We start from the raw sequence: 18042 nt of genomic DNA on the forward strand, positions 1-18042 counted from the left end.
TAGACTGCACATGAAGATTTAGATGTCTTGTGTGGAAAACAGAAGTGGTTTTAAACACTTTGCTTTGAGTTGAGAGACTACATAGTGTTGAAATACTGAAGCTGCTGTCCTGACATGTCTGTGGTTAAACTTACCAAATTATTGTATGTCTAGGTTATAATGTGTGTATTTCTCTCTCTGTCTAGTTCCTCCCCTTCTCCTCAATTATCCTCTTCTGAAATACTCCAAAGTTCCTGTTTTTAAGAGTCACACAAACTTCCCCACAACCACCATCCTTTCCACACATCATGTTCCCCACCGGCTCTTTTTCCTGTAATCTTACAACATTTACCTTCTATAATTATTCACTGCTTTTCAAGCTTTCATTTTTATTAAATACTTCTCCTTGATTTCTTTCCTTCTCCATCCTGGTGATCCTTGTGCTGCTTTTCCCTTTAGTTATCACCCTTTCCTCCCATACTGTTTGTCTAGCGGAACAATCAGCTTTTTGTTTATCATCTCTCCTTTCATTGCACTTGATCAAAGTTTTGTGTGAAGTGACATCTGTCCCCATTGTGCCGTTGTACTTATTGAATAGGCGTGTTGTTTGTAATATCGTGGGATAACAGTAATTCCTGTGCTCCTAGCTGTTTACTGTAGTGAAATAAAGCGGCTTTATAATACTTTCCCTTCATATGAATCGATGATTCCTTGATGCCACATTTAGAGCAGCCAAAGTCTGTAAATGTGTAGAGATTGTCTTTCTTTTAAATTGGCATGTGCAAAATGAGAGCAGTCATTTATTCATTCATTCATTTTCTATAGTTAATTCAGGGTTGCGAATGTTTTAACATAGTTCCATTTTCCATTGGAGTCACTTTGTTTACCAAGTATGGGACGATAAACAAACTGCAAACACACATTGTCTCTATGTGTAATACTTCGGCAATGTTTGGACAATCATCTCTCAATTTCTGCCACATCGAGCCCGTGTCGGGGCAGGAAATTGACACGTTTTAACTCTGCACTGCTCTCTGATTGGAGTGTAATCGGAGCCCTGCACCTCTCAGTGGCTGAACCAAATGCATTGTGGGTGTTCTCCAGACCTGATCATATCTCCTCTTACCTCAGTCCGGTCCACAGCAAATTGACAAATAACACCAGGATATCACATTGCTTCTATCGTTACTCCTCAACATTTATTGTGTAGCTTGCTCTCTCTCTCTCTCTCTCTCTCTCTCTCTCTCTCTCTCTCTCCCCCTCTCTCACAGCAGCACTAATCGATTGAGGCTGCATGCTGGCTCACGTCGGCCCCCGATGGTCTAGGTCTTTTGTAGTTTGCGTGTGCACATGCTTGCATGTTAAGTTTGTGTGAAAAGACTGTCCAGTGGCCAAGTGTGTTTGTGTTGTCTGAAGGAGGTGTTGTTGCAAGTCCATTGCTTCCTCTCAGAAATGCACTCCTTTAATATTCTGCTCTTACCCTCTCGCCTTTATGGACCCACGCTGTGAAATATAGAAGAGAGACAAGCAGAGAGACATCTTAAAGGCTTTGAGCACTACAGAGGATAGCAGGCTCAATCGAGGGGAAGAAAGGGGAGAATAACATATTAAAAAATGACAAGAAAATTAAGATGGACAATAGTATGATACAGATGAGATATCAAGCAAGTTTTTGTGTGTTTGTGGTTGCATTTTGTTTGTATTAGTTGCCACTGATTGGCAATAAAAGGCGAACTACTATGTGTGTATGTGATCATGCACAGTTTTCTGTGTTGTGTAAATCCACACATTTGTAAATACACAAACACAAAAAGTGAATGTCAGCCTGAGTGTGTACACATCGAAGCAATCATGATGGACTTGCACCCATTTGATGAACAGACGCGTGTACACAATCAATTCTTCTCTATGGGGTAATTGTGTCAGGAAATCACTCTACAGTGAAACAATAGCTGTAGGGTGGCAGTAGTAAAATAAAAAAAAAATAAAAAAAACACAGCTGAGGGAGTGGTCGTACATGTTTGTAGAAGTGCAGCATCCTGATTTTTAATCCTCTGTAAAATGATTTAGAATACATAAACTGAACACCCTTCTGTAATCATTTCTATGTGCACAGAAAATTCATCTTGTTTTCGTTTTGCTCCTCAGGCCTCGACTACAGGCTCAGAGGAAATTTGCGCAGTCGCAGCCCAACTCACCCAGCACTACGCCTGTCAAAGTGGCCGAACCAGGCAGCCTGAACACCAGCCTGGCCACTGTGCCATCCACATCCCTCTCATCGCTCTCCTCGTCATCCCTGTCCTCCTCCATTCAGGACCTGTCCAGACGCAAGCCCAAGACAGAGGACTTCCTCACCTTCCTCTGCCTCAGAGGTAAGACACAGCAGACGGGAGCGGATGAAGAAATGGTTGCGTCCACACCTGGAAACCGCAGCAAAACAGAACGAATATTTCTCGTTTTAATGCGTCATCCAAAGCTGGGCAACTTTTTGCTGACTCATTGCACGTGGAGGCGGACACTCAGGCTAATCAGATGCTGCAACAAGTTTTTAAAGTCAGGTTTTGATCGCTCTCCACCCACACACACAGAAATCCATACACACTCTGCAACAAACTGCATACTTGCCCAAGGCTGAGATTACCCTGCATTTCATCAGCGTACACATCTCCCCATTACCTTTCAGCAGCTGTCTGTCTCTGTAACACCCTGTCTGTCACCCTCCACTGCAGCATCTGTTGGTACACTGCACAATCCCACACCCCGCCATGCAAACATTACACAGGTTCATCAACACATTCCATCAACTGTAAAAATCATGGAAGAGCAATTAGCAGCTGAACTAGCTTTGAGCTTTTTGCTTGGTCTCACACAGATGAATAGTTTGAGTATTTTAACAGGGGCGACTATCTGACACCGACACACTGTCTCACACCCGTGTCAAACTGGTGTACAGTAGCTCAAAGTTGTCCAGACCCCTTGTGACAATCAAGGTAACTAAACAAGTATTGTTCTCATTTGCTGTAGAGCTACTAGAGAACATGTGTTACTTATAATCCTTGTTTTTTTTCTGTCCAGCAGAGAAATTTGGGCTGTTTACTGCCAAGATGCTTTTCTTTCCATATTCAAATGATTTTCTTTTCTCTGCAGTGATCTGTGAACTATCATTAAAAATCTGCAGAATGTCTGTGCTACAAAATACACTATGAGGGTCAAGTTGGATGTAATAAGATCAATTCTTATCTTCAGTGAGTATGGGAGTTACGATGGAGGCAACATAATCGCAAATTGTTTGAGTGATAAACATCAGATGTGCATTTGATTAGAACAGTATTGCTCTGTGTTTCCCCAAAAGAGTTGCAAACTATTATTGTGGATCAGTGCTAAGGTAGAAACACTGTTGTACGTCATCACAGTCAAAACATTAAACCGCAAGACATAAAGTTAGATATTTATAAGAAATATACACATTTCACCTTTATGGATGGCCATGACAGATTTCTTTCTGGATATGTTGTTTCCAGGTAGTTACTTTACTTATTCAAAGTAGTTGTAAAATAGCTGACACCACCACCTCCTGGCAGCCGTATGCAGCCTACCGGTAGTTTATTCGCTCCAAACTCATTAACAAGAGCTCATTTTTTTAATTTGGCAACGTTTTTCTGTAAAAAAACAAGTTCTGCACTTGTTAAAAAGATGAGTACACCACCTGAACTGGATATATATGAATAGTATTGAACTCAGTAAGGAGTGCTTCAGATGGCAAAGCGAGATGTTATGGAACTTACCATCACGCCTGTCTTACCTGCCTCGTATCATCCCTTTTCTTATGACATAAAAGCACTGACGTAAGTAGAACATTCCGGGCCTGAATAATAAGTAAAGGACCATTACCTCCAGAAACCATTGTATGTTTAATATCCCACCCGCCTCCTCCTTTCACCTCACAACCAGATATAATTCATTTGGAAGACCAAATGCATTGGCTCCGATTAATTTACCGTTAATGTTATTAACCTCTGCCCAACCTACAAAAGTGGGCTCAAAACTCAGGAGGAGAAAAATTTACATTTGTGCCTGCTGGGATGCGATGGCTTTACATTGCTATTCTGAGGAGAAGGCTCCCATTATAGAAAGTCATTTTAACCTCAGAGGGGCTCATTCAGAAATGCATAATTGCAGGTTGCTAAAAGTGACTGAAGCCTTCAGTGTGAGGGACCTTGATTAGCATATGTAGGCCATGGTGCTACGTAGGCTAATGATACAAAGTCTCATATACTTTGAAGATGGGATAATTGTTACTGCTGCATACTAATGTGTCAATGTATTTATTTCTTTGTAAGGTGAGTTTATTGCTTTACAAGCTGATATCTATTAAGGGTTTACAAGCTGTGTTCTTCCGCTAATGCTAATTTTAGAGCAAGGCTACTAAGCTAATGATTGAACGGTTTCCCGCTAGCTCGTACCACTTTTCTCTTTCCTGCCTTTCACTGTATTTATAGACCCGTCTTTAGCTCTCTGCCTGTAAGTCTGTGTGAATGTGTGTTTCATTCATGCTGTGAGGATGACATTTTCCTTGGCGAGGCATCTTTTGCTCCGTTTTCCCCTTGGCCTCTCATATGACCCATATGCAGAGACTCTTACCAAGAGAGGGGGGACATGGGAGAATGTCAGCAGAACCCTTGAGGTTCATTCTGCAAGTGTGTGTGTGTGTGTGTGTGTGTGTGTGTGTGTGTGTGTGTGTGTGTGTGTGTGTGTGTGTGTGTTCAGGCGTGGCTGTGGTAGCAAATCTGCTTTAACTGCTGAAGTCGTCTGTCCTTCTTATCTGCTGTTTGTGCATCTCTGTGCGCCTTCCCATCATTATGACTGTGGTCTGTCGATGCTCAGCATGCAGGGTAGAGGAGGAGGTGCCGCATACGAGGACATCTGTGTTAGCCCGGTTAATCTTTTCAAAGGGGCTCACGTCTTTTGATATGATTTGAAACCCCCACCTCCCAACCCCCCCCCCCCCCCCCCCCCCCCCCCCCTTAAAGATTCTGATACTTGTCTCAGGCGATCTGACCACCGCACACATTAGCCTCCTTCATGTTTGCTGCCAAAATGCCTCGGACAGATCTCCCGCCACCTTATGAAAATCTCAAATAGATTATCTTCTTAATTCTTTTCATGTTTGTCTCACTCTTTTCTCTTCTTTTTTTTTTTTTTTTTTTTTTTTGAAGTGGGAATGGGAGACTAAGTGACATTTCCACCCTAAAACTCCATCATAGGTCATTTTTTTTCTGGGATTCATCTCAGGTCAAACGTTCAGAGTGTGTAAACACTCATCTGGCTCCCCCACCCATCCTCTGCAGTGTTTGCTTATCTTATCTGGTAAACATTACACATCCACCCCAAAGACTTCTATCCATCACTCATCCTGACAGATACATAAAAGCAGTTAAAACATGCAGGACTGAAGGTGATAAAATACTAACAATCCCCTACCCCCTCACCAAAAAAAAAAAAAAAAAAAGAAAAGAAAAACCCAAATACTTTTAAAGCAGGAAGTTTTAGCAGCTAAGCTTATTGTTTCATCTTTTTGCATATTGTATGTGCAACTTTGCGTCCAGCCTGAGTTTGTACTTTATGTCAAACTCTCAGATGAATTATTGCAGCGGTGGTGGTGGTAAATCAGAGGAAACGGTATTTTTAATCCCTCTTGGGAGAGGAAAGCAGGGGTTCCTCATTATTCTGATGCAATGTGGGAGAAACTGGACAGAGTAATATCTTTTAAAAAAGGATGCACATCACACATGCACACCACCTACAACAACTTGGACTTATATTTCTGTATTTACCTCACTGCTCATTTCTTTCTGCTGCAAACATGCATGACCTCGCACACTAGCTGGAGCACTCAGTCCTTGCCCGTGTTCTAAGGATGGTGTTTATGTGTGGTCCAGGCCTGTAGTTGGGCTGTTTATATCCATGGAGAAAGCCATTTGGGTCGTAGCCAGACAGTCTGCCTCTGGCCTCAGTAAAACATAGTGAGTGCAGTACTACTGGCAGCAGAGTGGGGGAAGCATCGAGGAGTGGCACGATTTAAACAAGAATTATTTTACTTTTCTGAATCTCTTTTCTCAGCCTTGAACAAGCAGATTTACAAAGATGAGGTAAGACATTAGACAGCAAATGAAAACTCTTTGTACACATGCCTGGAAATTAGTCTGACATTGCTCTGCCTTCTAGATTTTCTTTGTTGCTTTAACTCACTGTGCAGTTTGTATGAGCAGAGCTGCAGTGTTTACCTCTTTGCCCTGTGGGCTTTCTTGTCTGCCTGCCGACCCCAGAGCGGTGCCTCACAGGTTCAGCAAAGCCAGTTTCTACTCTTCTTACATAACCTCCCAGCTCTGACCCAGTGAGCCAAAGACCTCAGATTACTCTGATATGATCACATGTGACGGAAATGTGGATATTTTTTACATGCACAGAAGGGCATGCGCTTAGATTTTTGGACATTGTTGCCAAATTGTTTGATTGGATATTCTTTCGACATGTTTTTATTGTTAAATCAGAAGTGCATTTTCACTCTCCGGGATCGTGCGATTCATCTTTTGTCTCTTGAGTGTCGCTGCTGTGACAACTGAATTTCCCTCAGGGATAAGATACTTCTCTCTCCCTCTAGTTTATAAATGCTCTTAGTTTCATACGTGTGTGTGTGTGTGTGTGTGTGTGTGTGTGTGTGTGTGTGTGTGTGTGTGTGTGAGAGAGAGAGAGACAAAAGACTTTGTAGCACTGATACCGCTTTCTCTCCACAAGTATAGCCATAGTTATTTGGTATAATAGTTTTGCTGACATTAAGGAATGTTTATTGGTGATGTAATCCCTAATCCTCACATCTCTTTCTACTCCAGGAGAATCATAAATAGTTTCGGCAGTTCCCTGTTGTATCTTTTCCTCTCTGTACCAGAAAATCTGGATCTGTGTTCTTTTCCTACTCATCTAAAAAATGAAGAATTACTTCCTGCTCGTACATCCTGCTAATGCATGCAACACTATACTTGTATGTCATCACATCCACATGTCCCCATGGCATCTAAACCCTCCTGATTTACTATTTAAATTGTCCTCATTGTTTCAGTTCCAGTTAAGGGGACAAAAGCAGAGTAGCTAGAAAATGGAGGGTTGATAATTATGCCCCCCACCCCAGAGCCCTGTTAAAAATGACAATCTTAATAGACTCTTTCAGACCTAATTATGATTTGTCTGCCCAGAATGAAGTGGATGAAAAGCTGGTGTAATTGGGGGATTGGACTCGAGCACTGCTTGAGATCTTGAAGAAAGAATGAGCTGTTTAGTTAGTTAGGTTTCCTTTTTTTCTCCCTTCTTTTTCCTTTTCCAACTTGAACACGTCCATGTGCATTTGTGTATTTTCATAATAGTTGATGGTTTTTCAATGTTAGTGTTTCAAAGGTGGCTGTAAATTCATGGTGACTGGGCTTGAATATATGACAAGTGGACTTTTATCTCTTAATAATTGTAGAAACTGTTTGGATAGACACTGACGAGGCTTTCACTCTTAATAAAAGTTAGGATGCTAGTGGTTGGTAATGGACCACTAGATCTGTTTGGCAGGCTCAGTCTCTCTGTCTCGTCACTGTCCCAACAAAATCCAAGACAGTCTTAATTAGCTAAAGGTATTACAGGATACACCCTGAGTGTTTCTGTCTGGCTGTTGTCCTCCCCTTTTTACATTTAGGAAACTTGTACTGAAATATTTTACCATAACCACTAACTTTGTTCACTGAAATATGAAAGTGTAAAGATGTAGTTTTTCTTTTTTTAAGTCTTGTTTTCCTGCCCCCTACAGCCCCCAAAGTCTCCACTTCTCCCCTGGTGGCCTTGTGGCCTGATGCCATTGGCCTACTGACCTCTGCCCAGAGCAGTAAATTAAAACCATTTAGCTAATGAAGCGAGTCATTACAAACTGATTGCACCAGTGTGTGTGCATCCTATCGGTGTGCTTGTTTGGTCTGAGGGCAGAGTATTTGCCCTGTCTACAAGATAAACTGTGTAATGTCTAAGTGTGTATGTGTGCACCATAAGGAATAAGCACATGGGCTACTTTTTGTGTCTGTTGGTTTAAATGTGCTGCATTCCTCATGATTTTTATCTGTTGGGTAAAAGTAGTTCAATTTTCAATTCAATTCAACTTTATTTATATAGCGTCAAATCACGGCAATGCCATCTCAAGACGCTTTACAGACAGAGGGGAAAACATAATGAAGGCCAATTCATAACAGCCTATATAAGGAAACCAACAGATTGAGTTGAGTCCAACTCAATCTCCCATCCTGAGCAAGCACACTGGCAACAGTGGGAAGGAAAAAACTCCCTTTTAACAGGAAGGAAACCTCCGGCAGAACCCGGCTCAGGACAGGCAGCCATCTGCCTCTGCTGTGTGGGGGGAAGAGGACAGAAAGACAACAGACAACAGGAACTGCTACTCCCGGCCAGGGAGACCTGCTGAGACAGGAGACATACATGTTAATGATGCAACACTGTTATGGGGGGGGGGCGGGGGTAAAAGAAAGAGATAAAGAGAAAAAGAAAGAAGCTCAGTGTATCAGGAAATGTCCCTCAGCAGTCTAAACCTATAGCAGCATAACTAAGGGATGCTAACCATCCCTAGCTATAGGACTTATCAAAAAGATAAGTCTTCAGCCTAGTCTTAAAGGTGGGGAGGGTGTCTGCTTCCCTAACACTAACTGGGAGCTTATTCCATAAGAGAGGGGCCTGATAACCAAAGGCTCTGCCTCCTGCTCGGCTCTTTGAGACTCTAGGAACCACAAGTAAGCCTGCAGTCTGCGAACGAAGTACTCTACTTGGTATATAAGGAACAATGAGGTCTTTGATATATAGTGGTGCCTGGTTGTGGAGGGCTTTATATGTAAGGAGAAGGATTTTAAATTTATTCTAGATTCAACAGGCAGCCAATGAAGAGAGGCTAAAACTGGAGAAATATGATCTCTCATGCTGGTTCTGGTCAGGACTCTGGCTGCAGAATTCTGGATCAGCTGAAGGCTTTTCAGGGCATATTTAGGACAGCCCAGTAATAGAGAGTTACAGTAATCTAGTCTCGAAGTAACAAAAGCGTGAACCAGTTTTTCTGCATCACTCCGAGACAGAATGTCCCTAATTTTGGCTATATTACGTAAATGAAAGAAGGCTGTTTTAGTAACCTGCTTAATATGTGGGCCAAAGGACAGGTCAGGGTCAAATATTACTCCAAGGTTTCTCACTGTAGCACTGGAAGCTAAAGTAATGCCATCCAGGTTCATTACAAAACCGGAAAATTTAGCTCTGAGTTTTTCAGATCCAACGAGAATTACTTCAGTCTTATCTGAGTTTAAGAGGAGAAAATTTCTAGACATCCAAGTCTTTATGTCTATGAGACAATTTTGTAGCCTATTGGGCTGATTTGTTTCATCTGATTTAAAGGATAAGTATAGTTGAGTATCATCTGCATAACAATGAAAGTTTATTCCATGCTGTCTAATAATTTTGCCTAAAGGGAGCATATATAGCGTGAAGAGTATTGGTCCAAGTACAGAACCTTGAGGAACTCCATGACTTACTGTAGTTTGGGAGGAGGACTTGTCATTTACATGAACAAACTGAAGTCTATCAGATAAATATGATTTAAACCAGCTTAACGCTGTACCTGTAATTCCAATCACCTGTTCTAGTCTTTGTAACAGAATGTTATGATCGACTGTATCAAATGCAGCACTAAGATCAAGCAAGATAAGTACGGACACAAGTCCTTTGTCTGAGGCCATAAGAAGGTCATTAGTAACTTTCACCAATGCTGTCTCAGTACTATGATGAGCTCTAAATCCTGACTGAAACTCCTCGCATAAATTATTTCTGCTCAGGTGGGCATGTAGCTGAGCTGAAACTATTTTCTCCAGAATTTTGGACATAAACGGGAGGTTAGATATAGGTCTATAATTTGCTATCACCTCTGGATCCAGAGATTGCTTTTTAAGTAAAGGCTTGATTACAGCAGTTTTAAATGATTGTGGTACATATCCTGTCACTAAAGACATATTGATAAGATTTAGTAGTGATGTATTAATTAAAGGGAAAATGTCCTTAAAGAGGCTCGTTGGGAGAGGGTCTAAGATACAGGTGGATGGTTTAGATGAAGCTATTATTTTAGTTAATTCAGAGGGTTGGACAGGACAGAAACTATTTAGACACAAGTCAGATCCTGGTTCTAAGGATGCTTCGGAGACCACAACAGGCTCAACATTATAGGTAGAAGGAAGAGTATTGTCAATTTGATCTCTAATAGTGTCAATTTTATTCCTGAAAAAATACATGAAATCATCACAGCTAAGTGAGAAAGGAATACATGGCTCCACAGCGCTCCGGCTCCTAGTAAGCCTAGCTACAGTGCTGAAAAGAAACCGAGGGTTGTTTTTGTTTTCCTCTATCAATGATGAATAATAAGCTGTTCTTGCCATACGTAAGGCTTTTTTGTATACGCTTAAACTTTCTTTCCAGGTTAAGTGAGACTCCTCTAGTCCTGATGAACGCCATCTGTTTTCCAAACGCCTTGATGCCTGTTTTAGAGCTCGAAGCTGGGAATTAAACCAGGGAGCCTTCATAATCTTACCTAATTTCTTCTTCTTTAGGGGAGCAACATTATCCAAGGTTGTACGCATTGAAGCTGTTATAGTATCAGCATGTTGATCAATCTGAGCAGGAGTAAGGCTTAAAGGGGGACTCTCGGTCATGCTAACACATGGTAGATTTTTAAAAAATTGATTCAATTGATTGTTTAAATTTTGTAATATTATTGTCTGATAAACATCTACTATAGTAGAATTTATTTTTGGTCAGTGAGTAATCAAATAAAGTGAATTCAAAGGTTAATAAGAAGTGATCAGACAAAACGGGGTTTTGAGGAAATACTTTGAGCTTATCAGTCTCAATACCATATGTTAGAACAAGATCAAGAGTGTGACCATGAGAGTGAGTGGCTCCATTGACATTTTGTGAAAACCCAATTGAGTTTAGAATAGAGCTAAAGGAAATGTTTAAACTATCATTTTCAACGTCAACATGAATATTAAAATCACCTAGTACAATGACCTTATCAGTAGTCAGCACTAACTCAGACAAGAGATCAGAGACTTCGGTCAGAAACTCGGAGTAAGGTCCAGGTGGGCGATACACTAATGCTAAAAGGAGCGGTTTCTCTGAATTCCATTTTGGATGAGATAAATTTAATGTCAGGAATTCAAAGGATTTATAGTTAGTTTTGTGCTTAGGATTAATTTAAAATTCTGACTTAAAAATAGCTGCAACACCTCCTCCTCTGCCTGTAGTTCTAGGAATGTGAAAGTTTAAATAGTTAGCTGGCGTAGCTTCATTAATACTAACATAATCCTCTTGCTGTAACCAGGTTTCCGTAAGACAGAATAAATCAATGTGGTGATCACCTATCAAGTCATTGACTAATAAAGACTTATTTGGGAGGGATCTAATATTCAGTAGGCCACACTTTATTGTCTTATTTTCAGATTTTATTAGATCCATTGTTTTTATTTTTATGAGGTTTTCACGATTAACCCCAGAAGTGTTTTTGTGTTGTTTAATTCTTACTGCTGGGAAGTTGTATAAGGTCGGAATGGGGTTTTGGGTGGGCGGCGGCAGGTGGGAAGCTGCAGAAAAGTGTGTAGGACTACAATTCTGCCTCCTGGTCCCAACCCTGAGTTGTCAATTTAGCTGACTAATAAAAGAGTCCATATTGCTAGATAAGAGAGCGGCTCCATCCAACGTGGGATGGATGCCATCTCTCCTAATAAGACCAGGCTTTCCCCAAAAAGCGCTCCAATTATCTATAAAACCCACTTTGTTATCGGGACACCACCTAGACAACCAGCGGTTGAAGGATGACATGCGGCTAAACATGTCATCGCTGATTAAATTTAAAATTTAAAGTAGTGTTACTACTATTTGTGCATAACCACATACAGTTGTCACTGTCTTTGTTTGATGTCCTACTCTTATGCGTCTTTATGTCAAGACTGCGATATAAATACACTCTGGACTTGTGTTGTCATAGCTTTTTACTAAAACCAGATGTGTGTGAGCTGAATCCCAGCTGCTGGAAAAAAGTCTAGCGTGTGAGTTAGTACATGTTTGAGGGATTTCTTTCCTTACAGCCATCCTTTATTAGTTAGATTGCAGCTAAAAAGTCCATTTTAAGGGAACATACTCACACCATTGGTTTGTTTTTTGATCTCTTGTGTTTTTCTAAAGAGGATATCCATGAATTGGTAGGGTCAGTGATTGGGAAAATTTTGGTTAGGTTATATATTTGTACTAAGCTATTTAAAATGACATGGGTGATGAAAGTCAGAAAAATAAGAAATGTAATGACATTTGTCATTGATTTCTGTCAACACCCCCACCCTACCACTACTGCAAGAAGGGGTGTGGGGCAGAGGTGAAGCTCACGGACCTGAGGGATCTGCAGGCTGTTTTCATTTAAGTTTTAAAGTCCATGTGCATCTTCTCAGTTACCAAATTCTCTAACTCTTCTCCATCTCACACACTTAATTTATTTACACTCGTTATCTCATGTTTTTTTCCTGTGGTTAGGAAGGTCCAACCTTCATCTGTGATGTTAAACATAGCAAAGCAGAGTTGTAAAGTAGAAATGTTTGTGTGGCACATTATGAAGATATTGATCTCTTGGTTAATAATAGCTTTAGCATGAAGCAACATTAGTGTCTGGGCTTGAAAACATATTCTTGAAGCAGAAAATTTACAAATTCATTTATTAATGTTCACATTTCTGTCTTGTCCTATTTGAAAATAAGGTACAACCCTTCTTTAGGTTTAATCCCAAATTGTAATTATTTTGGTGTCCTCCAACTGAAATTGCCTCTTAATTGGCTTAATATAAATTAAATGTGTAGAATATAAACCAAGCATTTAGCACATATTTCAAATAATTGTATTTATTAAATGATTGACTTGGCTAAGTTTCAATTTATATTATTTCAAGGACTCTATATAGTTTAAAACAGACCATTTGAATTCAACCAATTTCTCAGAGGCTTAACATTATTTTAATTGGCTTATAATCACACTGCTTTCCATTAATGCCCTTTAAACACTGAGGTCCCTAAAATGGTAATAAAAGCCTCAGTAGTTGGTCATGCTATGCAATCGATTTAGTCATAAAGACCCCACAACTTCATAAAAATCCACGGTTTCCTGCTCACAGCTAGTTTTAATTAAAGCTGTGAGAATGTTGTATAACTGCACATTCTTGTTTACTAGAATTGAATTTAAAATTAAATTTGAAAATGTTCAACTTAAAAATAAAATATGATCTGCAATAAAAGGTACAACAAAAAACTAGCCAATTATGTTCACCTTTGTAGCCATTCAGGATCATATATGTATGCTATATCAACAGGCTTCTACAGGGGAAGTCAATGTCCCATCGCTTAAATCTGCAAAATATTAAAATAAAAGAGATCCTTTGTGTCTTTTTTTGTTGTATTTTATTTATTTAGGGACATTTGTGATTTTTAGATGTTTAAATCTTTCCCATCAATTGGATTTATGGCAACTATTTTAGGAATATTTCTTGACGGCAAAGAACTGTGCAACTTAGTATGACGTACAAGTGACTATGGTTGCTACTACTGCTTTTTTCCCCTTCATCTTGCATCTGCATCACCACAACGGCTGTTTGCACCCTGATTTATGAGTCGAACATTATGAGATTTATTAACATAGCTCTGGGCTCTCTGACCTTTTGGGATTGTGAGAACGTGTCTCCACTCAGCCAACTGAGGTAACATTATAGGCGATCTGCTGCCAAACACTATTTGCCTCCTTTCCAGCTCATATTGGACTGGATTTCTGTGAGATGACAATGAAAGTGATTGAGTATGGCAGAAAAAGTAAGGAGGGAGCACATCAGTTTTCTTCTCCAGCAGAGGCAGAGATTGACAGTAATCCTGTTTGGAAGACTGAAAGCCACAGATCTGGGATCAGCTCAGCAAGGAGAGAGTTTAAGTAACTCCTCTACTGAGTTAGATATTTCAGCGTATTTACATAATATATGTCTCAATAAAGCTGTCAACATTGAGATTCTTGGTGGGAAAGACCGCTTGTTATATATATATATAAATATACTTTCAGTGCTTTAGGTTTAGCTAAGTCTTTTTTTTCTCCTTTTCCTCACTATACAATATGTACTAATGTTACCACTGCTGAGCAGTGGTATAGGGAAAACGCAATAGTTCAAAAGAGAGGAGGAAAAAAAAAAACTACAACACAATGACCAGTTACAGCTATGAATTGCCAAGACAACAGGGTCCGTTTATATATAATTTATAATTCCACAAATGCAGTTGGTCCACACACCATCAGACATTAGTTTTGTAGCCTGATTTAGACACAAAGAAAATACCAGTCAAGCAAAAGTGTCACCATTCTGATAACGTGCCGTTCCTTGATTGTGGCGGTGCATTTAACCGAGAGTGACAATGGTGCTACTTAGCACAGCATCAATAAGCCACCAACTGGGATAATAACTGATGGACAAAAGGAAAAATGGCAACACAATAACCACTTTATTCAAATCCAAACATCCTTTATTTTGCAGCTGTTATTTTAACACTTACGAACCATTTAAAACATGGGAAATTAGTAGAATATAAGAACATATTTTTTCAGATGTTAACATCTATGTTGTGTTCTAGGATAAAGTCAGCTGCCAGGAAATCTGTGGTTTTTTTGTTTGGTCCCTTTGTTGTATTTCAAATTGTAATCTTCCCTCTATTCTTTCTCTTCTGACCTTTCTCCTATTCTTCCTCCTCTCTATACCCAATCCTCCTCCTTCCTCCACCTCTCTGTGTTCAGGTTCATCTGCCTTGCCCAGTAATATGGCCTACTTTGGAAGCTCCCAGGAGGAGGACGACCTCGAGGAGGATGAAGAAGAGGAAGAGGAGGAGGTCCAGAATGGAGGCAGTGTCCACTCTCATGGTGCGGGAAGCAGCAGCCAAACTTCAGCTGCCTCCTCCTGCCATTCGACGCCCCGCAAGGGCAAGCTACCTGCCAAGCAGCCACTCAACGGGCACGGTAAGGATGCAACCAGAGCTCGGATCAAAGCATGCCACTTTTTTTTCCCTAACAAATGCACAGTTCACACACTGTGCTGGATGGTTTCAGGTCCTCTGACACACTACAAATATCCCAGAGGGAGGAGTAGCTGGGAGGAGTGAGGGGGGAAAATGAGCAAGAGAAACGAGAGAGAAAAAGAGGAGTTAAGAGTCATGAGCCAGTGGAATACTTCATTGCATTGACTTTAGAGTTCAGAAACACAGAGTCCATCATAGATGAGACAAAAGGCAGATTTAAAGTTCATGTCTACATTTGTGTCCAAAAGTGAGCAGTTTCCTGCATTTGCTCTCCTGCTTTCAACTGCAGAGAAGGGGATGGTCACATGGGAGTGCAGAGCAGCGAATCAACTCCTTCTACACCAATTAACACTTAACTTACTAAGCCCTAACAAGGTGTTTATGCACACTCTGCAACAGCTGGCCAGGACCCTAGACACATGCATGCAACACAGTTGGAGCATATGTACAGCCCTCGGGGCATGTAGATGTTTGGATGAATACGCACAGTTGCATACACAGTGCATAACATTTAGGAGATTGCGGGCAAGCAGATATTTTTATTTAAAAATGTAAATTAGTGTTAAGGCTTCAATAACGGACAGAGGTTAAGGTGTATGTTATTGTGGTGTGAAAGGTATGATGTACATAAGTTCCACAGAATCTTACATTTTTCTCCTTGTTGCGTCTTTTATTGTAATCATTATCCATATATTATGTCTATCTGAAAGTCCTCTTGTGTTTTATACAGCATTAGTGAAATGGTTGCAAGCAGGGAGCCCTTTTTTCCTGCCAGATATATCTGATACCTTGAATGAAACAAAGAGTGGATCTCATAGTTCCTCCCTTTCACCCTCCCTGACTCTCACTAATTCATTTCTGTAGAGATACCACCTGAATGGCTTAACAGACTAAAGCTGTATTCAGTTTTTCTCCCCATCATCCACTCAAGTGGAATGTGGAGGAGGACACAGACAGCTGAGAGACTAGTGGGATTAAGAAATGGAGAAAAGGTGGAGGGGGGGGGGATTGTGTTCTGCCTTAGTACAGTCACTTGGCGGAGCCTAGCCACATCACATCCATAGATATTTGTACGCTGCCTTCATCCTTTCAAACTCATGTGTAGCTGCAGCTTGAAACATAAAACTGAACAAGGAGTACTAGCAGTAGGACGGTGAAACCTGTGAGAACAAATCCAGGCTTGTTTAGTATATGAGGACAGCTTATTCTCCTTTCTTATCTCGTATACAAACACTGTTTGCAAAGCAGCTCGGCGCCTTCGCTGTGATATGCTGAATAAATAGATAAGGGGGAAACCGGCAGATATATTTTGTAAGGGACAATAGAGATGAGGGGGTTAAGGACGCAGAGACAGACGTTTGTGTACACACACATACGCACACACACCGTCAAGAGTGGGCAATTGCTTCATCGCTGACAGTATTTTATGCTGTGTTGGATATTAGGCACACACTGGAAAAAAAAAAGCATGCTCACACCTTCGTGCATTTGTGGTATTAAGATTGGTGTCAAATGTGACACTTTAATAGGCAGCTTGGGCCGCTCTCCAACAGGAGCATAACTCTGTGGGCTTTTCCGGGGGGGGGGGCGGTAGAATTAGTGAAGGATTGGGGAGGGACTCATTTTATTCTGGGAGGTAAGGAGAGACAGGAAAGGCCTTACATTGTAGGCCATTCATCAGCGCTCCATCTCTCCACCTCTTTTTCTCTCTCGGCTATGTGCCATGTTGACACGGCTAAATTAAACAGCTTTTATTGGTCTGTTTCTTGCTTAGCTCACTTCTCAAAATGTCAGGATTTCTCTCATTTTTCATTGAGCCTGGGGCTCCAGAGACCTGCATACGCTCACTTGTGGTTATGAGTGAATACACACATGTACGATATCACAAGCGCACTACGCTTCAGTATACCCATGTATGTGTTGAGCACTACTCATGTACTGTAAATGCTCTGTCTGCTGATGCTTTTAAAACCTGGCGAAACTGTAAATTGAGCCTCGTTAAAGCTGAAAAGAGAGCTATTGAATGTGTATGTTAATTGCCTCAGTGCTGTTTGACTAGTTTAGCTTCATCTCCAGGGGGCGATGCAGTCTAAGTCCATTTTGAACAGGTTCATTGACAAGTAGTATAAAGACGTCTTCATACACAACTTAAATCATGCATATTTTACTGATTAGGGGTTACACGCTTGCCAAAATGTTGTCACTCCAATATTTGTACAGGTTTTCACACTTGGTCGTTGTGGTTTGGACCCCAGTGGTTACAATCCTTTCTGCTGTTGGCATAAGAAGATGGTAACCTGGGAAAGCAGAATAAGACCTTTACATATGATATTCCTACTTTTGGAAGTTTCCACAGTAGCCTAATTTTTTAAATTGCATTTATTTATTTGTGTCTTATTATACTCTAGTAGTTTTAAACAGTTTGTAGAGATTGAGAAAATAATTAAGTGTATAGATCAAACAACTTAATCCTGAGGACCAACATGTGTACATGTCCTTGGTGAGGCCCACTGCTTCATGTCCTACTTACTCTGTTCTCGTTCCCTTTTGAATTGTTAGCACCTCCTGGCTCACTGAAAACCATTAAGTCTTCTTATAATGGTTCGTTTCACTCAGCTACCCATTGCACTGGCATGTACTTTTTTTTAAAAAACTTTTAGCATTTTAGCACATACCATGCCAGTGTACATAAGCCCAATAAACTTAGAATAGCTGCTAGATCTCACTACCTAACTCTCTCTCTTTCTGTATCTCCTAGTTTCACGTGACTTCTTGACTTCCTTTGGTAATAATGCAGCTTTGTTTTTTTTACAGTTTTGGAGGCAAAACTCTGATTTAGAGCTACATC

General features: G+C 40.6%; 1 protein-coding gene across 2 annotated transcripts in view; it reads left to right on the plus strand.

Moving 5' to 3' along the window:
• The window catches only part of jarid2b (jumonji and AT-rich interaction domain containing 2b), a 105401-nt gene that overhangs the window by 67665 nt on the left and 19694 nt on the right, over positions 1 to 18042 (plus strand). For both annotated transcript variants that reach the window (XM_079258599.1, XM_079258600.1), the window contains exons 4-5: positions 2128 to 2351; positions 14917 to 15135. In XM_079258599.1, coding sequence (XP_079114725.1) covers positions 2128 to 2351; positions 14917 to 15135 — 443 coding nt within the window. The remainder of the gene's footprint in view (positions 1 to 2127; positions 2352 to 14916; positions 15136 to 18042) is intronic.

This window comes from Telmatherina bonti (assembly GCF_933228915.1).
Source record: "Telmatherina bonti genome assembly, chromosome: 19".
Lineage (NCBI taxonomy): Eukaryota > Metazoa > Chordata > Actinopteri > Atheriniformes > Telmatherinidae > Telmatherina > Telmatherina bonti.